The sequence below is a fragment of the Sturnira hondurensis genome, unplaced genomic scaffold, assembly GCF_014824575.4.
Source record: "Sturnira hondurensis isolate 20B ecotype Veracruz unplaced genomic scaffold, ASM1482457v3 Scaffold0004136, whole genome shotgun sequence".
In the NCBI taxonomy this organism is placed as follows: Eukaryota; Metazoa; Chordata; class Mammalia; order Chiroptera; family Phyllostomidae; genus Sturnira; species Sturnira hondurensis.
The window spans coordinates 1,651,722-1,674,372 of record NW_028076767.1 but is presented as its reverse complement, the minus strand read 5'-3'; the positions used below and the strand labels follow the sequence as shown (position 1 = coordinate 1,674,372).

The following is a 22,651-nucleotide window of genomic DNA, read 5'->3' as shown; positions in this document are numbered from 1 at the left end:
AGGGGCTGGACTCTGCGCATCAGGTCTCCCGTTCTGTTTCCTTGCCGCCAGCTGGCCCGTCTCTCCCTCCCCATCCCCACCCTCCTTCCCTGTTGGCCGCCTCCCAGAGGCTTTGCCCACCTGTGTCGTGGCCCCCACCCCAGGGCACAGGACCTGGCCCTGGCCTCCGAGTCCCGCTCTCCTTGGCTTCCTTCTCCCCACAGCTCTCTCCACTAGAAACACTTGTGAGACGCACTGAGGGTTAAATGGTGTTTGGGCACGTCATCCTCTGGTGAAAGGCAGAGAAGTACTGCTGAACCCTGCCAGGGTCCCAGATAGGCAGCTGTGCTGGGTGACTCCCTCTCCTTGCGCCCGGCTCCGTCTCCAGCTGCCAGATGAAGCCTAGGTGTTGCTGAGCAAGGAGGCCTGGAGATCAGATGTGTGCAAGCCGGGTAACTCCCTGGCTGCCGGTGCCTGCCCCCGCTTTGAGGGCCGCCTGGGCGCTGCTCTGTCACAGAGGCCGGGCACATCCCCCCTGCAGTTCGCCATTCATCTAGACAGCGCTGGTGTCAGCTTCTCTAAGGGGAGAAGAATGTTTTTCTGGTGGACGTTTCCTCGCTCCAGGCGCGGAAAGGACAAGCCTTAGTCCAGAGACAGGAACGGCCGGGCCGCTGACGAGGTGAGGGGCATCCGAGACCAGAGCCAACCAACAACAGATCGGAATGTAGAGGCATTGTTTTTATTTATTTATTCGATGCAATAATTAAAACTGTTATTGAAACAACTGTAGTATAGGACACAATTCACATTTTTTTTAAAAAGTGGGATAGGGAGAAATATTTTTAGTACTTTCCATCTTCATACAAATTTTGCAGTTTTGTTTTTTTGTCTACATTCGCCCATTGAGCATGGAATGCCCCAGATTTAAAATCTTTGAGCAAAATTAGAACACCAGGATAGAAAGTGCTTTCTACATTAAGCCCGTGTTCTGTGTTAAAAAAAAAAAAAAACAAAAAACAGTAGAGGCAGTTTAGATAGAGGGGGGCAGGGTCAGCACAGCCTCTGCGAGGTTAGTTCAAACCTTCCCTCCCAACACTGCTTGGGAGTCATTTTCAGGGATATTTCACACTTTCACATTCTTTTGCCAAGCAGACCACATTCTTGTACTATCTTCTGTAAACTGTTCTAGAGAAGCCAACCTTTTTTTTTCCAGTTTGTTTAATCTCCCAAATTCAATAAAGCTTTTATCTCAAATGCCCCTTCACCAACACTTTATGTTCAACCCATACAAACAGGGCTCCACAGACAGGCCAGGCCTAACACAGTTCCTGCTTGCACTGAACCCTCTTTCCCACTCCTGAAAGAGATGACTCACCACTGTTGTCTTTCAAAACATTACTGTAGGAAACCTGGGCGACTCCCCGGGGTCCGGAGGCCGTGTGGTAAACTTGGCTGCAACAGATGGTTTCTCTTCTGGGTGATTCAGTGAGATCCTGGCCTGACTGAGATGGTCCTCAGACAGGTTCCGACAGTGGGAGGCGGCAGGAAGGGAGCGGCCGAGTCCTGTTCGAGAGCCGGGGGTCTGCACGCTTTTTCTGTGGGAGGCCAGAGAGCTACTGTGGTGGGCTTTCTGAGGCCCTGTGGCAAGGACGTAGTGCTGGCCCTGAGCACAGAGGCAGCCGTGGGCGATAAGTGGAGCAAACGAGGGAGGCTGTGTGCCAATAAAATGGGCGATGTGCTGTGTGCAGGGGGCGGGCCAGGTGGACCTGCAGACTGCCGCTCTCTGAGCCCTGGTCTCTGCTCTCTGACCACTGCTCTTTGAGCTCAGAGCGTGCTTCTGGTCTCGACCCTGCCCCTTCCCTAGTGTGAGCATCCTCTGAGGGCCCTGGGCCATCACTAGGGTCTCACTGTGTGTTGCTCCACCCTCCTCCTCAATCTTCCATCAGGTAAAACCAGAAGAAACTCACTTGCCCGCCCAAGTTCTCAATTCTCCCATCTGAGAATCCTGAGAGGTAAAGAGGATAATCCACCTGAAGCCTGTAACCCTGTGCCCACGGTGCAGGGAATGACCATGGACAGCTGCTCCTTTGCGGGCCATCTTTCCCAGTTCCATGTTAGTCCAGGAACCCTGTTCGCACAGCACAAGTGGAAGGAGCACTGCCCACTATGTAATTCCTCTCCTGACTTTCCTCTCATGCACAGTTTCTTCGGATTTATTGTTTCTCCAAATTCAAATTCTGTGCATTCACTTTCCCCCTCTCCAGAGGGCTCAGAACCTTTACAGAGGAAGGCCTGTTTAGCTTTGCAAATACACTTGCAGTTACTGACTCTTTAAATATGTTTCTCATTATCACACAAGGAGAAAACTCTGTGGGGAATGGGGGGAGGGGCGGGGTAATTAATAAAAAAAAATAGTTCAGGAGTTGATTTTCCAACTGGGAGAAAAGAAGGCATGCGAATAAGCAGTAGAAGTTGGAGCAATCAAAGGGAACATTCAGGTCAGCACCTGACCAGCTCTAGGCCAGGTTCAAGTCTCACCTGAGCTCATTCTCCCATGTCAGGGACCACACCCCGGCTCCTTTAATGTAAAGCAACAGCCCAGCCACCCCATGCGGCTGAGTGTACAGCGGAGCAAAAATACAGCTACCCCCTCAACCTAGGCCCCTGGTACAGAAGGAATCTGCCTGAAGGGAGCACCTTCTATGCAGTTTTACAGAGGCACAGTGTGAGCTAGCAGAATCTCCAGCACTTTCCAAGAATAACTGTTAGGTGGAGACCCAGTGGGTCATTAACATTTTCCAGGGAATCTGAATGTTGGTCCAAAGTACATTCATCTGTTCGCCCATCTGTCCATCCGTCCAACCATCTGATACTCAGTGGGTTGCTGATGTAGGGAGGTTGCTGCCTTAGAAAGGGATTGAACCGCTATTGATCCATTACCTCCCTTTTCTGGCAAACCACAGCCTCACTAGCACAGAGCCCTTGAAGGCTGCCGCAGAGCTGGATCCCAACCAGCGATCCACCTGCCTGTGGGAGTTGAGTCTCTTTAGCTGGCGAATGTTCTGAGTCTCTCTGACCCCCAACTGCAGGTCACCCGAAAATTGCCGGTGGCAGGTGCAGGACGGACTTTTAGGTACATCCTCTGCTTTGTAACTCCCTTCACATAAAAGCACAAACTCACGTAGTTTGTTTTCTCGTTCCTCCAAACCAGTGTTTAAGGAAATCAGGAGCCAATCTAATGTTATTTACTACATGTTGATAATTTGCAGAGAGGGAACATGGCTGGCAAAGAGAAGAGGGTCTTCTACCCGAAGTGGAGCTAGTCTTCTGAAGCAGAGCGGAACTCTGAGGCTCAGGGTCTGTCTCCGGTTTTGAATGGGAATCCACATATTGTGGTGTCCCCTTCCTCCAGTGGGTCCCCTTGCTGCTCTCCACGGTGCCCCAACTTTGTCTCTGTCACAAGAAATGCTTCAGGAATAGCTTTAAGGCCACATTCTTCCTCGGCCCCAGCCCTCAGAGCTGTGGGTGGTGTATTTAATGTTGAAAAACCAGCATTTGAGCTGAAGGAAAGCAACCCTTTGAACTGAAACCAGGCGGTGATGGAGGGAACGTGCAGTTATGACCATTTTCCGCTTGACAAAAATCTGCACTCTTGCCTTTGTGGTCTGGTCAGGTGCTTTGGGTGGGGCGTTAATCCCTGGGGGTTTATCGCCTTCCTTTCCCCTCATGGGGGAGCTGCCACCTCATTAGGGGACAGCCTTCACAGTGCAACCCAGTCGAAATCAGAGGAGAGCCCAAGGACACCCCTAAGGACGCCCCTGGGGGAAGGGGGTTGGCACGGAGGAACTCGGGGCTATTCCTGCACACTTGTTGTTTCCTATGCGCTCTACTGAGCCCACACAAAAATCCTACAGCAGGATGGTTGCCAGGCAGCAGATACTCTTGGTGACCTGAATAATGAGTTGACACTCGTCACTGGGACTCGAAAGCTGGCCATTTCAAGGAGCTGCTTTTAGCGCTTTGCTTTCCTTTCCTCTGTTTCTATGCATAATTTTAATGTGGTTGGGTTGGGGGAGCATTTCCCTGATTCCAGAAATGGTTTGGGAATCAAGAAAAACAGACGAGGGGAAGATGATGGGCAGGGAGGGGAACCCGGGATTCTGGGGCCCCTTCCACCCCAGGGGCTGTGGATGAGGCTGCCAGGGCATATGCTGTGTGATACGTCTCGTCAAAGCCTGTCCAATACCGTGGCACTTCGGATGGCCCCAAAGGGGTCCATGATCTCTGTACCTTAGCAGAAGGGATCCCTAAGACTAGAGGAACCAGTGATTAAGATCTGAGAAGGTAGACGAGCTCTGCAAGATTTTCAAGAAAAATGCTCTCATTTTTCTACCACTTCTGAGAAGACATCGGAGGGTCTGACCACCCCTCAGCTATCCCCCCAACCAAAGAGAGGAGTTCTGGTGTTTGGGCTGCAGGAGTGGGCGAACACTGACTCAAGTACAAGTCATTGCCTCGGTTGAGTCGTTTAATCACAAGCATATATTGAGTGCCTTCTCTGTGCACACGCGGGGGTAGAAACCAAGATGAGAGTGTGTTCTTCTGCCTGAGGAGCTCTGGGTCCCCTGGGGGAGGCCTGAAACTATGAATAAGCTCTGCCTGCGTCTTGAGCAGAGATACACCCACAGAGTAGGACCAGCGATGTGTGGAGAAGGCAGCAGCACGGAAAGGGCTCCCCACCGGGATGGCCCGTGGATGGAGAGGATACATCCTTCTGGCCACTGGCCCTTGGTGCGAGCAGCTAGGGAGGAATTTTTCATAGGTTAAGCATACATCATCTTTCAGAAGTAAAGATCATGTTTGGTTTTGGCAAGCTCAAAAGCTCCCAGTCCCATTCTGGGCCAGATTCTCATCTGATGTAAATCTTTGGGAGATCGAGTTGTAGTACTGTTTAGCATCAAGTGGGACTCCAGCCAGTCTTTCCCCAGAGTTACCCTGGGCTTAAATCTACTACATCATCTCCATGGCAACCAGAGGCCAGCCAGTGACTGTGGTTGCCTTCTAAATCCTCTGCCAGCTTCTCTTCCCTCCTCTGTCTTTTCCGTGATTAAGAATGATCTCCCTCCGTTTGCTCTTACTCACTCTCGCTCTCACACACCCACTGTCATTTTGTGCCAACGTTTTTCTCTTGCTGGAACATCCTTCCAATCAGATTTTAAAGTCCTCTATCCAATTAAAAAAATGAATCGTTAGTCATTGCCTGACAGTGGTAATTGACCTGTTTAGACAAGACCAAGCTGATTTCAGTGGGCATGGGAGCGTTGGCAATCCAATGTGGAATTTACCTTCAAGTCCAGCCAGCCTAATTAATACATTGTTTGAAAATGCTGGCCAGCCAGACCAAATACTGTATTTCTACACATTCGGGGAATCAGCCTTGCAGAATCCCAGAAGTCATTTCAACATCGTTTTCTTCTAAGTGTGTGTGTGTGCGCGCGTGTGTATGTGGATTATACCACTTCTGTGTATTACAGAGTAATTGTGGTGTAACAGAAAGAAAAATAGAGCTTTCAAGCCACACACATCTTGGGTGAATCCCATACTTCACTGTTTACTTGCAGCATAACCAGTGTCAGTTTAACGTCTCTGAGCTTCTATTTCCTCATCTGCAAAATGGGTCTGATAGTACCTACCGCGAAGTGGTAGTAGAAGAAGTGCTTGCCAGGAAATAGGGCCATCTTATTCCCCTTCCCTATCCACTCCAAAGCATGTGTGTGTTTTCTTTTTTTTTATTTTTAATTAATTTTTTGATTAGCCTGCATGCTCTCAGCCTAGCAACACTCTTCTGTGTCTCTCCACCAGGGGGCACCCTCCTACCAGGGACCGAGCCCACAGTGGACACGGTGCCCGTGCAGCCCATCCCAGTCTACTGGTATTACGTAATGGCCGCCGGGGGCGCCGTGCTGGTGCTGGTCTCCGTCGCGCTGGCCCTGGTGCTCCACTACCACCGGTTCCGCTATGCGGCCAAGAAGACCGATCACTCCATCACCTACAAAACCTCCCACTACACCAACGGGGCCCCTCTGGCAGTGGAGCCCACCCTAACCATTAAGCTAGAGCAAGACCGCAGCTCGCACTGCTGAGGCCCGAAGCAAGGACAGCGCCCAAAACAAACAAGAAAGACTGCAAACATGTTGCCTCGATTTTGCACTTTTTTCTCCTCGCCTAGTCTCTGTGTGAACTCTCAGACACCTCTCTCTCGGGGCCCAACCCTGTGCCCTCTTATCCATCCTGACCATGTTTCTTGATTTCTTTTCCTTTTTCCTTTTGTTGATACCAAACCAACCAGCCGACCCCAGGTCTAATGTTGCATCTTCAAAATGTGAGAAGAGATACATCCCTAAGCACTTCACGGCTCAAGGCCCAGCTGGTGTCCTTCCCGAGACTGGTCACCTGATTCTTCCCCTTGCCTTACCCCATAACTCCTCTCTGTGGGCAGTCTGCCAGGAGGCTCAAGGGGAAACCTGGATCTGCGTGTTTGTACAGAATATACGTTTCGCGTGCGTGAGTAGTGCTGTGTGTGTGTGGGTGGGTGTGAGAGACTGGTTCATTGTCCGGGGGAAATGTGTGGGTGTGTTCTGAGAGGGCCCCCTTTAACTTTTGTGTTACTTCTCCTGGGGTACATTTTACAAGAAAATAATATACGATACTAGTTTTGTTTACTTGGAGAAGAGATCGAAGCTTTTTGTTGCCTTAGCTAGCTCTGGCTGGCTTTCTGTTGGCTACCATTGTCATTTCCAGGTACCTAAAAAAAAACTCGAGGCCACATGGACTGAAACGTGGCCCTTCCCATCCCTATCCCTATCCCCAACCCGCCTGACCCAAGAAGAAGGTTCCCTCGAGGCACTCAGACACACTCAGGCGTGACCCCCATCACGTCTCCCGGCCTCTTTGAAGTAACAAGACAACAGCCATCAGGTGTGAGTGGAACCACCCCTACTTCCAGCCCGGAAGCAAATGTCTCATGTTGCCTTATAAAAGAGAAACTCATAATGAATGTTTAGCTTTGATCAGTTAAGTCCAATCTTGGAATAAGTCATAGAGAAAGAGGGAACGGAGGCTGATGTAGGAAAAGCAGTAGCTTATGTGAAGAGCAAGAGGAGGTAGGGGAGAGGAGGAAGGAGGGGGAAGGACTGAAATGTTCTTTTTGTCCCCTCCCTCCAGGGGAATCATTGACCCAACTTTGGACAGAGTTGAGTAAGGACATCACAAAGCGTATTCTTTGGTATTCTATCGGTCATTGTGATAGCATTTGTAAAATATGGGGGGAAAGGGATCATTTGCTTTCTTTTCATGGTGTTGATGTGTGCCTGAACCTACAGCCACTAAAATGTAAGGCTGTCCACCTGACTTATCTGAATATGATGAGAGAATAAAGAGTAACTGTTTTTTAAATGCACCAATGTGCTACCCCTTATCGCATTCATAGCATCTGGCAAAAACACCCTCATAGGCTGGCCTGGCGTTTCCAGATGTTGCCGCATCGGCAGGAGAAAGTATAATGAAGATAAACCTGTTACTGCCCATTTGTCCTCTTGGAGCAACACGGGGAAAGGGACGTTGGAGATAAATGGCCTAATGATCTTGTGTGAAGGATAGATTCCATAATGGAGTTAATTTCCTTGATAGAAAATGCATATTTTAATGAGATTCTCAGAGTACTGGGGCTCCATTTTCGGGCTGTTTATTTCTCCCCTTCCTGCTAGGAATCCCCTGGGGAAGTGTTAAGATTTTCTCCAAAGGTGGTGGTTGCCTGGGCTGAAAGTCTCTAGGTACCTTCTGAGAACAAAATACTAATGATTGATTTTTTTTGGCTGCTTGGGAGAGACTTTTAGCATTCTTTCAGAATATCCACATCACCCCTCTAGCATCATACACACTGACTTCTGCATCTGGTTTGTCTCATCCTCCTGAAAGAATGGTGCTCTCCCACTCTTAATTCTATTTCAAAGCGCAGCTCTGTCTCAACCACAACAGCCCTGCCAAGAAAAGGCGAAAGGCTAGATAGTGTGAGCCACCTTGACATCTCAAGAAGAGTCCTACCCTAGTTGAAGTTGGAAAAGAGAAGCAGGGAGAGGGAGGAGGGGTAGGAGACCAGGATACCACGTGGTGACTTCCGTGCCAGTCACCAAGGGCCTTTTATCTCACATGTCTACATCCAGCCGTGCATTTGGGGCCAGGCATTCCCTTGAAATGATTGGCATCCCTGCAGGCACCCATGAAAGTATGTGTCAGGAAATCACACCTGGAAAATCCAGCCAGTGTAGCAACTGTCTGAGTTACCACATACCCTTGAGGATTTCCCTTCTTTAAAAGAAGATGACAACAACTTTGTGAATATGCTGTATCTTTATCTGATGCCCCATGTGGCATCATCTTTATGCCATAGTTGAGAACATGAGACTGCTCAAATCTTTGTGAATCCCATGATGCATTTCAGCTGGGGATGACTCTCTCTCTCTCTGTCTCTCTGTCTCTCTGTCTCTCTCTCTCTCCACCCCAGCAACTTTCATAGTATCATCCAGGTACTATGCTAAAAGGGCAGCTCTTCTATAAAATCATGACTTGCAGCTTTCAAAAGCAAAATTCTGTTTCACAGAGGGAGAGAAGGCTCACGCTCTTCCAAGAAAAATAGACCGACAGGTGAATGCATGCATGCATGTGTTTCGAGTTGCTTCTCAGAAGACAAGGAGATGATAGCAACCAATAAAATAGAAATGAAAGGATGAATGAACTAAAGGTCTAGCTCGGGCTGTTAAAGTTTTTGCCTTAGTAGAGATCTGGTGTCAACAGACCTGGGAAGGAAACCCTTATCTCTGGGTGGAAACCCTTCCTTGACGCTGTGCTGGCGATTGCTAACCCTGATCACTGGCAAAGGCAGAAAGAAAAGGAGGGGAAAGATCATGTCATGGCCATTAACAAAACAGGATGCTTAAAATAAAGTAAAATTGTCCTTTCCCTTATCCCACATTGTTGGTATTAAAGCCAGAATAATGTAGGGGATACAGTCATGTTTCCGAGGTTGACACCCCATCTTTCAAAAGACCCTGTCTTGAAAATGAAGCTAGCAGGCAAGCAAACACCTAAATAATCAAAAATTACCAAAGAACAACCATAACGACAAAAGAAAGAAACCAAGAAAACTTAAACATTGGAACTTCCCGTTCTTATCCCCTTGCCCTGTAACTGTGACAACTCTTGCATTGCTCAGTTGCCTGTGTGTCAAAATAACTTGTGGACATTGGAAACTATTTGAAAATGTATTGTGTGGAATGTAATAAAATGACAATATTTTTTATACAAACATCTGGGTTTCTCTTTTCTCCTTTGCCTGTGAGAACAAAGTTGAAATGTAGGCTTTGAACAAATTGATGTTTTCACAGTTCGCAGATTGTCTTCTGAGCCACAGGGCCTTTCTGTGGGAGGTAGGTGGGTTTTCTCTTTGAGACCGAAATGCCCGCTTTTCTTTCGTGTATTTTTATTACTGCTTGTTAGGCGTTTTATCCAGTTTCTGCAGCTGAGCCAACTTTTAGGACTGGTGTGGGATGTTTACAGAAGTTGCTAAGTGCTAAATTGTTCAATGGCATTTTCACAAAATTTCTCTTGATGGCAAACCCCTGGAGATTGGACTCTCTTTTCAAAGGGTCCCCCAGGGGAATGGGACTCGTGGGGCTGAATCATGTACTTGGCTCTGTGGAGACAGATAAACTTCCTTTGGAGAAGTGGTGACGTCTTAGCTTTCACCTACCTCATTATTACTTCCAGGTAATATTGGTCTCCAATTGATGAGCACTTTCCCAGGCAAAACTTGTAGCATGTCCGAGGCTCATAGGTATTCCAGACTTCATTTTGCAGCTAGTAATGAAGACAGTGATATGATTGCTGTGAACCTGGAACTCTCAGGGTAGAACCGTTTATAAAAGGAACATTCTATAAAAACTGAGGAGAGCGGCTTGGGGGAACTTGTTCAAAAAGCCAGGCCTTGTTGACAGATATTTTTCTTTGGTTCTCTTCTTTGGGTTGTTAGCAATCAGTTGTATAATATTTTTCTATCATAGGGGGATTAAGGGAGAAAACTTTAGGAACTACAACCTCTCAGCTGTTCAATGTCTCTCAAATGTGGTGAAGAAGAGGTCTGGAAGGATCTCCCACCATGGCCTGTTCATGGAGCATTCCATCCACACAGCAGCCTTCCGCAGGGGTCTGAGAACCGAGAAGAAAGGCCTTACTGGGGATCTATCCAGAATGCCCAGCTTCCACCGAGTCCTTCTTTCCCCTCTCTAAACCTAGATCCAGGAAACAGTGCTTTTACAGCTCTTCAACCTCCTCCGGGCTTCTGGTTTTCAGACCTCCCGGGAAGCCCTGTTAGCACAGATGGCCCCACGCAGCTGTCTCCATCCCGTGCAGGGGAGCAGAGTAGAATGTCTACGATGAGAGCCTGGTTTGTTCCCCACCCCGCCCATGACAAGCGTAATTACCCATTTTGTCTAAATAACATTCGGCTTTCCTTAAAGCCATTTGTTCCCATTAGTAAAGGATGAGATGAAAACATCTCCAAAGTATTTGTTTCAGGCAAAGATCCGGGCTCAGTCAACACTTTCCTGAGCTGGCCTGGGGCCAAATTCTCCAGACTACGTTAAATGAGCCATTGTCCATGCTTCAGTAGCATTGCGGTTTTTGAGGCCCTCTTTGCGAATCCCATCGTTGCTCTTCCTCCCTTGGTTCTAGTCCCAGGGCTTATTCTACAGGTTCTTTCTCTGCCCCAAAAGGGCAGAGTCTGTGAGGACTCTAATCTTGGGCATCAGGCACAGCGCTATTATCAGCATGGTGTTTCAGATTGAACTCAAGCATCAATGTTAGAGAAATTGTGTTCCATGGATCATAAATACCAGATGGCAAGGGCAGCGTGGTCTGTTTGGGCTCCATCCTGGCTCTTTATGACTCTTTAAACCGGCATTCTTGCTGTTGAAGTAGACACCGCCTCCTAACCCAGATAACTGAAGTCCAGCCAATCAGCGTCAGGCTTGTGTTTATTGTCCCCGCCCCTCTTCACTGATGGCTCTTGTTGTACACACACACTGTGGCCCTTCTGTAATCTTCGATGGAAAGAGCTTCCGTTTTAGGTTTTGATTTGTCTGCGTTGCAGGCCGCCCATCTGAGCCAACCTGCAGATCTGTCCGTGCGGCTTCTTTTCTGTCCTTAATTGCGCACGTCACTGGGGTGCCCACAGCTGCAGTCTGGCTTTCATCCTCTTCAGTGACGGACCAAAGAAAACACAAAACAAATCCAACCAGAGAAAAAAGGGGGGAGAGGGGAACACCAGCTGATCGCCTTGCAGTCGGCAGGGAAAAGCATCGCCTTACATTAATAAATTAAAGGCTGGGAAGAGTGTAGGAGTTCATGAAGCCTGACACGGATCGGGCCCTCTGGAGGATGTCTGGAGGTTAGACAGAGTCAGAAAGCTGTGCCCTCAGGAGGCGCCAGGCCACAGGCCAGAGTCCAACTGTACTAACTGTGGAAGGAAGGGTTCCCTCTGGCCCCAAACCTAAGCAATGAAGAGAATGAGGGTTTGGGGAATCGCCAAAGGGCGAAACCCCTTTTAGCATGGAATGGTACAAAGGAGAACCTAGGTGCTTCCGGAAAACCAGCAGAAACCATTCTGGCCCCAAGTACCCAGGGTGTGGGCAGGTAACCCACAACCATTCTCCTCTTCTGGGTAAAATAAGTATTCTTGGTCTTTTCAGTCACTGGCCCTCAAGAGTTCAAAAAAACTAAAGTCCCACAGGCATTAAACCAAGAAACGGAAGAGGCGGTAGAAGCATCAACAGCAGACTTGCCCGCGGCTGCCCTGGGTGCTAAGTGGGGAAGCTCCGTTTGGGGGGGGCTTGTGACTAGAGTGCTTCTTGATCCTAAAGCAGGCCAGGGAAAATTTGGGGGCGGCGACTGGTTCCTTTTCTTTTTTTTTTTTTTTACTTTGCAATTTTTTTACAAGTTATACATAACTACATCCTCGCTCCCCTCCCCAGCAGGTGTAACCACAAGAGATGGTTGGAGGTATAGATTTCCGGGCCTTGCTTTATACCTTTACAAACATATATGTGCATGTCCAATTCTGTGGTTTGGTTTGGTTGGGGTTTGGTTTGGTTCCGCATACATGGAATCATTGCGCTGGCTCTCTTTGGACAGCTTGCTTCTTTTCGTTTGACAAAGTCTCAAGGACACGTCAGTGCACATGGGCAGGTTTACCCCACCGATTTTAGCTGCTGCACAGCATTCTGTGTCATGTTTTGGTACCATAGTTTATTAACTGCTCCCCCACTGGTGAGCATTCAGATTGTGTCCAGTCTGGTTTTCACCCTTACAGACAATGTTGCAATGAACATCCTTGACATCACCTCTTTGTGCCCATTTCTCTCCAATGGAATTTGGGGTCAGATGGTGCGCCCCTCTTCACTGTAGTACGTGCCTCGACTGGCTGAGGTTTTCCTTTTAGATGAGCCTGTCCCCATCGGAGAAGGTAACAAAGCAGTGGGCATCCCTGTCCCGTTTGCACAAGCCACATAATCTCTGTGACTGTCTCCCTTCCTCTAACAAGTGCTGGCAAGAAAGGACTCTGGACAGTTTTAGCCAAGGGGAATTTTAATCCTGGGGACTTTTTCCAAAAACTTCCACTATGTGGAGAATGTGGGCCCGGCTGTGGGCGGCAGCCCACCGGAGCTGCGGCAGCTGTGGCCCGGGAGTTCCTTCTGTGCCGGGTTCAGCAGGCAGAGCCCTGTTCTCCATGATTAATGAGTTCCACTTGGTTTCCTCAAAGAGTGACTGTGCTGTGCCTTGCTGTTATTTATTTATGCTTTCTGCTAAAAAATTCATGTAAAAAACATCCTTTAAGGTCAGCGCACAGTATTGTACTGCAGACTGAAATGTTCCCGCAGCCACAAGTAGGTCTACATGCTGACTGAGACGCTGCAAACCTTGGGGCCTGAGACCGGGGCCCCACACTGAGCCTGAGAGGAGCAGGCTTTCTGGACTGAAAGGAGGTGTCCGGCTTCCCTCTGAGGAGGTTTGGGGCTCATGGGACCCCAGGAAAGGCACGAGGCTACAAGGCTGTTTTCTAGTGGGAGGGCCCTATGTGCAGACAAAGCTCCTAGCCCCAGGTGGCTCTAGGGAGGAGTGGCAGATGGGAGAGAAGCCCAGGGACCTGTTAGTTCGAAACACCATTTCTTCCACGAGCACTGCCCTGATTTCTGCTGCGCACATGACCGTGTCTACTGGTCATGAAATGTGACTTGGACTTAGAGCTTCACGGATAGTTCCTGCGGCCGTATATGGGCTTTGTGGGCTTTCTGCGCCCTGCCAGAAATCCAGGACTGCTGCCTCCTGGGCATGAGGCTGATGTAGATAGCTCTGGATGGTTCAGGGGGAAAAGTAGCGTGGGCCTGAGATGTGGGTGAGCTAAGAGACCTGTCACCACACACACACAAGCCTTGTTTTGTCTTCTGTGTATAATTGTGCAAAATTGAACCCTTTTAGTATCATTAACTGACATACCCCAAAGCGAGGCTCTGATCCAGAGCTGGCATGACAGTACACCATGTCTTGGCCCTCACCCACAGCGAGTTTTCTCAGGCAGCAGCACTCATTAACAGGTTGCCTGAACTGGAGTTCTCTGTGCCTTGTTAGAGAGCAGCCAGCTCCCGTAATGATGGGAGTGCAGAGATAGCTTCGAGCAGAGGTGGCCTTGACCAGAGTCCTGTTCTCGGCTGGCCTGCCGCTGTGAGACTTTATTTTAGTACAGACGTTTAAAGAACTGTTTTGTCCCTCACTGATTCCCTATTGCCACCAAGGAGTTAGGAAAAGGAGTATAAGGACCTTGGGGACCCCTGTGGGCATTCCCATCACTTCTCCACGGCAGCTCCATCAGCTGGTGCTGAGGTCAGAAGACAGGCATTAGGACCTAGATGGGGTGATATAGGAGCATCAAAGGAGACCCGGGGGCCTCACCAGCCTTGGCCAGGTGCAGACCAAGAGGGTGAGCTCAGTAATAGTGTCCGCGAGAAGCCCTGAGCCCACAGCATCATCACTGTCTGCTCTGGACCTCCTGAGGGGGCCGTCGCCCCTCCTCTCTCCCGGAGGAGGGCCTGTCTCCACTCTGCCTTTGTGCCAGGTGTTCATCTTCAGCCTCCACCCTCTTCTCTCTCCGTGGCCCCGCTTCTCTCTTTCCCGCATCTCTCTTTCCCGCATCTCTCTTTCCCGCATCCTTACACTGTCTGCCCTCCCGCCACCACGGCCTTCTCCCAGAAAAACGTGAATCAGATTCCTTCACACAGAGGCTTAACTGGTTGTTTCCTCCAACTCACTGCATTCTTAGAGGAGACCAGAACTAAAGCCAGAACAATTATTCTGTTATGTTCTAATTAATTACGTAACGGCATGTTACTTCATCGGTCACTAGCAAGCTTCTAGAGAAATCGCCTCTTCAATGGGTAGAGAGAGGCACCTTGTGGGAACACCCAAAATCTCATCACAGAATGATTCGTTCATTCTTTGTGTTCCAAAAAGCTGCCCAGCCTGTAAGTATAACCAACTGTCTCGGTGAGATATAAATGTGAGAGGGTGTTTTCAGAACCTCTCGAAAACGAGGAGCCATCTTTAAGGAATCATCCTTTTTTACAGGGGTGGGAAACATCTCTGATTTTTCAACAGCCCAGAGGAAAGAAGAGACTCCAGAACTGTCTTCCGTCTGCATCGCTGGGTTCCTCCAGCCCGCGCATTCATGAAGCCTCTCTCCAGAGCTAGCTTCTCTCTGGCTGCGTCTTCCTTATTTTCACGCCATTGTGGGGGCCCAGTGGAGCTGTCCCATCCTCCGCCGCTTATCTGCTGCCACACTTGAAAGTATTATTAGGTCGTTTCACAGCCTTCCCGTTGCAGCTGGAGCTCCCAATCCTGTGTAGCGTTTCCCCCAGTTACCCAATTAACGGTAATAGGAAATAATGGCTAGATTCAAGTTCAGACTCTTCTAGTATCTCAAACCAAACCCCATTTTCCTTTCCAACTTGAAAACTCCAAAAGAATATTTTTTTCCATGACTTTCCATAGATTGGGCTGTAGCCCAAGAGAGAGAGACTCGTGATGAAGGCTCTTCTGGTGGTGCTTCTAAACTCAAGCCAAACCCAGCAAGGGGTGAATGACTTTCAAGTAGCCTGACTCTGTGGAGGAGCTTTGACGAGGTTTAGATTCACAGCTGAACTTTTGGCTTTTTATAGCAACTGGGAATGAGCACATCAAACTGGAGAAATTGAGTGTCGGGGGGGGGAGGGGGACCTGCAGCCAATACCAAATTAAACACTTTAAAGGGCCAAGAAATATCTCCTAGTCCTTCATTATTTCTCATTTATTTTGGTCCCAGTGTTGTGTCTCCTACTGGGGTCAAAACTGAGTGGCTGAGAGAACCCTCTGAAGGCTGCCCCCATCTGAACAGTCCACTGATGTAGCTGGCCCAGGGGGCTCAGAGGCTTGCAATCAAATTCACCAAGGGCTCGAAGTGGCCGAGAGCTTTTCCCAAACAAATCATAGTCCCAAAACAAGGTGCTGAAGATGTGGCTGGCTCTCAGTTCTACTGCTGATTTGCCCAGTGATGTACTGCATTTTTCTGCCCTCCTTCCTCAATTTCTTTCCCTTTAAAATAGAAGCGATGACACCTGGTACCTGTGAAAATGAACGAGTTCCATGATTTTCTGCGTGGAAGTCTCTTCAATCCTTGCTTTAAAGGCCGCTTGCAGAGCAGTTCGGTGGGTTATGCGGAGGTGTTCAGGCTGGCTTTCCAGGAGGTTTTCTCAGCCCTGCCTCTGTTAAGGTGGAGGCTTAAAACCTGGGGCACAGTTACCCACATCATCATTTCCCGGGTTGCCAGATGGCAGGACTGGCTGCTACGCCTAATGGACAAGTATTGCACACACAGAACTGCATGGCTCCCATGTGTCTGTCCTTTTCATGGTCTGCTCTTTCCATGCACACCTCAAGATCGATGCCTTCAGGGCACAGCCACTTGCAGGGGAGGACAGACATGGGGTGAAGGCTGGGGCAGTGAGCGGTGTGTGGCCACGGAGCCCTGTAGATGGCGCCTTGTCCCCTCCAGCCAGCAGCCGTCCCCAGAGAGCCTTCATCAGAAGGGCCCTCGTTGCCTTCTCATTTTTTGCCCATGAAGACGATGGAGTTCTAGAACAGGGAAGGTCGGTGGTTACTTTACGGAAGAGCGGAGACTCAGGGAGGTCAATGACTTGTCCAGGCAGTGGCAGAAGGCAGACAAGAAGTAGGCAGTCTGTGTCCAGGCCGGTGCTCCCTGCCCTCCGCTCCTGCATAGCCCGTGGGGCTTCCCTTCAGGTGCAGAGTGGATGGCCCCTGCGGTCTCTCTGCTAATGCGCTCTGGGTGGCAAACCTGTCCTCAGCACCAACCAAGCCTCACAATCCACTGCTCAGAGTTGGCAGGGAAGGGGGGACTCTCCAAAGAGAACCAGTGATCGTCAGTGTCCTGCAATGACCTGTGTGTGAGTGACCCAGGGGTAGACTGTCAGGAATCATTTATCTAAAGGTAGCCAGTGATTTGGGACAGACTCCTTACTCTTCAAGCAATCCTGTGAAACATCCTTTACACTGCAGAAAGTACACAGAGCAATGTCAATGCCAATACACACGGTGGACCACAGCAGCGCAGAAGTGGTGAAAGTGAAGATTGCAAGTTTTCTGTAACAGAAAAACAAACTAACCCCAAAGGATCTTAATAGAAGAGAAAAATGGGAATGCACTAAGGAGAAAAGAGGATACAGTGTGTGTGTCTGTGTGTGTGTGTGTGTGTGTGTGTGTGTAGAGAGAGAGAGAGCGAGAGAAAGCATTCTTGTTTGAGCCCTAGATGGGGCTCGGCAGGGAATTTCCCGGTTGCAGGTTGGAACCGTGGCTCAGTGGCTGCGGTGTTCCCCCTGCACAGCATGGGTGGTCTCACCGCACCAGGCAGTGTTCCTGACCCCCTGGGCGAAACATCTCCTTAGACTAAGTTCAGTCCTTACCTACCCGTGACTGTTTACCCTTCGTGCCATAGTGGTGTGATCTACTGATAAGGACCCCGGAGAACACTTGACTGTTCTGGGGTGGAGGGAGTTCCTGGAGCTGTCCAGTATATGTTGTAATAACTCTTGCCCTAAAATTCAGGATAATGGGAGCTTTATCTTGAATCACTCATCACTGTGACTCTAACCCACCTGTTGATGTTGCTAAGGGAAGGGACACCTGGGGAAATAAGAGGACTTAGAGTCTGAGGTTCAATGTCAGGATGAAAATGACCATGTTTCGTTGAATTGGGGTTTTGTTTGTTTCTATTTTTTAAGTAAGCTACACTGCTCACTTGATTACTCCAAATCTGTAAAGCTCTGTTAAATTCCCTTCTGGGCACTCGAGGCATTTCCTTCTCTCATTATGCTGCTCTGCAGCAGCTGGGGAAGGGAGAGGGGGACAGAGACCTGACTCTCATGTCGGGAAGCACAGGGTGGAGTATTTGTGGCCAGCCAAGGCAATCTCTTTGAATATCTCAGTGGATCAGATAAAAATGAACTCAAACCCCCAACCAAGAAATCAGCGCATGAGGAAAAAGCTCCAGGTGCCACGTTTGGAACCGTTCCCAGGGTCCCCGACCCCCACCTTGCAGCCTCAGTTCTGCAGCGGCGTGCTCCTCGCCCCCAGGTTTCTTCCTTGGCAGTGGCCCAGCCTCGTCTGCCCACTCCCTGCCCTGGGCTCCAGCAGGACTTGCAGTCCCCCCCACAGTGTCCCGCTGTCCTGTGTGCTGTTTTGGCATGGGCGGGTCTTTGCTTCCCAACCACAGGGAAGGGCCTTGATTGTAAATACCTGATCCCATACATCTTCCTTTCCCAGAGTCCACAGTATGGTTCCCGGACACCCAGGAAACCCTCTTAATAAGTGATGGTTGGCCGATTGGTTAGTTTGTCGGTTGATGAAGAACAACTTCTATCAGCCTTACCTCTCTGAGTAATGTCTATCATGGAAAACTCGAAGCCCCGCATTTCAGATCTCCACATCTTCACAGTCATGGTCATGAGTGGTCTTCATTAGTTCTCATCAAAGTGGGGAGTCATCAGTGCAGGCAAACAGCTGGAGGGTGTGTGTGCAGTTCACTAGGACCCAAGACAGGACAGACCTTTATTTCTATTACAATGGGGTAACGGGAATGTGGTGGCGGTGGTAGCGTCCTGCCCGTGCCCAGAGAACTTGAGTGCGGACCTGGGGAGGAGGGGCCCTGATCTGACCAGAATACAGTACCGAGAGTCAGAATTCAGGCTTGGCGGTCAGACTGGCCTGAGATTGAACCCCTACAGGGTTCCAAAAGGAACTGAGGTCATGTGAGCACAAAGGTTGAAAGTGGAAGTCATGTGGGTGGTCAGATCCGTTTCTGGCCTGTATTCTCCAAAAGGTGTGGCCCATTCCACTCTCCCTCATCTATCTCACAGTTATAACCACACCCACGCACTAGAACAGAATCATGGAAGCTTCTTTCCAAGCTTTTCTTCATTAACAACAGAATCCCAAGTCACTTGTGCCCCATACTTTTGCCACCTACCTCACTTCCCGAGCTGGGTCCCCATCCTGTTTCTGTCATTTTTCCTTCCCGGGAAGGTGCTGCCTCCACTCTCTGCCTTGAGCTACTAGTTCATCACTCTCCCTCTTCCGACCCCTTGCCTTCTCTTTGCTAGAACTACAGGAATCCAGTGGCAGAACCACACTCCTTCCTGCCAGCACCCTGAGGAAACAAGCTGAGGTTTACCTACCAAGCTCAAAAGAAAAGGAAGGTGGTCCGTGAAGGGTAAAGAGGATTTTGAGAAAGAATGCACTTAACCAAACACAGATATCAAGAATATTAGCAAAGGGACTAGAGAAAATTGCTATCAAGTTAAATTGCTTTTTGTACGAATGTTCCCTTTATTTGGGTTTTCCCCAGTGTGCCATTCTTTCTTTAAGGCTTGGTGAGCAGATGCGCTTTTGAAAATGTTGATTAACTTATTCTTTTTTCAACCCCTTCTCATCACCCAAACTGCTGGGAGCAGCCAAAAGCCAAGTTAAGCCTCTAATGTGTTCTTCACTTTAAGTAGGCTTTGATTTTCCAGAATCTGCAGAAATATCCGTCATATCTAGGCAATCAATTTCATAGACCACTTTCATTGGTCCATTTTCTTAGAAATCTCATCCAGTGCTCTGCCTCCAGAGACAAGAGGCTGTGATCTCCTGGCACACAATGTTCTCACAGTCATTACCACCCTCTTCCTATTTTTTCTTTAAGACTCATGCTACCTCCACCCCTTTCCAGCCCATCATCAGCGGTGTCCTGAGAGTTCTTCCCTGAAGTGGTGAGATGGAATAAGATGGCCATCTAGCCTCAGAGAATCTGTCACAACCTTGGCAAAGACCAAATACCTCAAAGCGATTTGGCCCAAGACTCGCTGGCAGTAGCCCCACAATTTTTATTCTAGGCTGATTCATACCATCTTACCCAGTGTTCTTTATCTTTGAACCACGAAGGTGTTAAGACCTATGAGCATCTCATCAACATGATTAATTATTAGGAATAGGATGGCTTCCTTCCACATTTGTTGGTTTTTTTTTTTTTCATAAGGTTAAAAAAAACTCTCCGAGCTGACTTTCACAGGCTCCATCTGATCCCTATGACAGACACCACCTGCCTTTGGTTGATTCACATTCACGTCTTCACTCCAAGGAAACAGGCTGCAACGTAGGGGCCTAGAGAGCAAGGCAGGTGCTGGGCACTGGGGCGAGGAGGCTGGCCTGGCCTGCGGGTGCCAGTTGGTGTGCTGTAAACATGCCAGGAACAGGCTGGATTTATGGCAGATCAGTGCCACATGGCATCAGTCCTTTCAAGTGGGGTCTTGGCACATTGCTGTGCACATGCCTTTCTAGCGACCGAGAGGATGAGAATGTGCTTCAGCACTTTAGCCAGGAATGGGGAGGTCTTCTAATGTGATCATGACCACTGCCTCCGGGAGAGGCTTGGGTTTTATGGGTGGCCATGATGGGTCGATCCCCCGTTCAGGTCACAGTCAAGCAGATCTTCCCTGAGATGTTGTGCCGCTGAGGGAGGAGTTCAGACTAGTCTGATGGTCTTTTCCCCTTTTTCTTTGATATGGTACCTGTTTGCAATTTGGGTTTTGTTTTAAATTTTGATTTCTGCATGCCAACTTACAGCGCTGACTTCAAGTTTGTCTGCCTGACTTTGGGTTGAATAAAACTCCCAAAGGGCCACACACGTTCATTTGGTGCCACTTTGCTGACAGGCAAGACAAGCGTAATTAACCTGTGAGATTGGAAGAGACGATAAAACCCTGCTCTTCACCACATATTTGATTCTCTATTTAATGTTTTACCATTTTAAACAGGTAGTTTTTATTGGCTCTAATTTCCATAAGATGGACAGCCTAATGAATAGAGACACCTGTATTGCAGCCCTCCCCCAAAGAATTATCATAAAAAGAAAAGAAGAAGGTAGTGGTAATACTGCCGAAAATTCAGAGTAAATTAACTTAGCTCTATTCAAGCCTGGGCTAGTCAGATTGGATGCCCACGCTTGATCTATTCGAAACTGAAGAAAGCCAATAGAGAAAATAGACAGGGAAGGGAGGATGAGAGATACGAGCACAGATATGTGAGGGTGAACAGGCATTATGACATTCTTTCCAATTCTACATCTACCTTAAAAGGCATAGCAATGAAACGTGACTTCCTTACATTACCATACGTTTATTTGAAATCCAGAAGAGAAAGACTCTTGTACCTTGAGTCCTCTTAGATGTATGCATATAAGCAGAGGCAGCGTGCTATACTAAATGAACATCACAGCAATGGCAACTGAGGATGGGCATATAAAGTCGTTGAAGTGGCCTTAGACAATCATTAGAAAGACACGAGTGAGGATTTACTTAGCACGAAAGACCTTTCTTACTGTTTCTGTTCTTCCGGTTACTAGAAATAAAGACAAATCATTTGAGAAGAAAGGCTCCAGTAACAGACCCAGTACGTGTTCTAGAAGGAGACGTGATGCTTTGCTGCACACCGTTGTGGGGAGTCAGTTTCAGAAAGGTTGAGTCTCTGCCTTTTCGCCATGGTGGTAGAACTTATTGTAACTTGATTTGCCTGTTTTCTTTTTCATTGTAGTGGACATCCCAGAAATACATGGGAGAGGGGGCTATGAAGATGAAATTGATGGTGAGTATTGCTGTGATTTAGCAGATAATCATGAAATTCAAGTTTGGTTATAAAGACATCCACCAAAACAATGCCCAGGGTATTAGAAGGCCAGAAACCACCAATTGTTCTGTCAAGGTCAAATTTGGAGTTTCAAAAGTTTATTGAGTCCCCTCTGCCTAATCCGAAACAGGTCCCCTACGTCGGGCAACGTTCAGCACTGATGGACTTCAAATCTGGATACCCTTTAGAAGTAAAAGCCAGGCTCCTCTACCCGAGTCATGGCTTGAAACCACTAACCTCCGTCCTAAAAGGGCCTGAGCGAATGCATGTAAATGTGGGTTTTCTCCCAGGCCTGCCGTGGTTTCCAGATCCCTGGCATGGAGACACCCTTCTCACGCTATCCAGGACTCCAAGTTGGGTCTTGCTGCAAGATGTATGTTTCTTTTTCACACTGCCCACCTCGTATTTTCCTATTTATTCCAAGCTTTGTTTTCCCCCTTCACACACACATACTTCAAAAAGCTGAAGCACGAGTCTTGACTGCAGGGCCATCGAGCAACTGTGTCGATGTAGTTTCTCCCCCCGCCCCCACTCAGAGCAGCGCGGGTCTCCCAGGGCTTCTCAGAGTGCCAAAGTCCATCTCCGAGAGGGATCACAAAGGTGCCCCTCCAAGAACAGCTCTAGACCAAGATTGATGCATTTAAGAAGAGCAGTTTATAGAGCCGCTGCTTTTAACCTGACCTTAATCAAACACTTCAAGTGTAGTTATAGAAACAGAGTGACTAATCCAAACAGCACCTTGTTAACTGAGGGCAGGCTCTCCCTGCAAAGCCCAGTCCAACGCTCCTTTTATGGACAAAGCTGCACAACTGGCCTCCGCGGGGAGGCTGCTGCGGATCAGCAGCCGAAGGCCAGTCACGGGGGAGAGAGAGGGAGGCAGAAGGAGGCAGGAAGCCTGGATCCAAGTCCTAGTGCAACTTCTTGCTAACTCTGGGACTTGGGGTGAGTTACTTAGTCACCCAATTTCTTAAAACCTCAGTTTCCTCATATATTACAAAATATATCTGTCACCTTGCTTTCTGCATGGCATTATTAGGAAATCCCACAAAGTGAGTCGGGAAGTGGGCATGCCTTGGCAGTATAGAAATATATTAGTTTGCTCAGGCTGCCTAACAAAGTACCACAGACTGGGTGGCTTAAACAACAGAAATTTATTTCTCACCATCTGGAGGCTGGAAGTCCAAGATCTAGGTTTTAACAGGGTTGGTTTTCTCTGAGGGTTGTGAGGGGCAGATCTGTTACAAGCTTCTCTCTCTTTGGCTAACAGATGGCCACCTCTATACCCACATGGCAT

General features: G+C 48.6%; 1 protein-coding gene across 4 annotated transcripts in view; it reads left to right on the top strand.

Annotated features, from left to right (window-relative positions):
* Window positions 1-22,651, top strand: part of NRP2 (neuropilin 2) — a 114,964-nt gene that overhangs the window by 90,006 nt on the left and 2,307 nt on the right. For 2 of the 4 annotated variants that reach the window (XM_037043518.1, XM_037043517.1), the window contains exon 16: window positions 21,265-21,315. In XM_037043518.1, coding sequence (XP_036899413.1) covers window positions 21,265-21,315 — 51 coding nt within the window. Of the gene's footprint in view, window positions 1-5,841; window positions 9,344-21,264; window positions 21,316-22,651 lie in introns of those variants that run through there. The other 2 variants (XM_037043519.1, XM_037043520.1) reach the window with 1 other exon arrangement.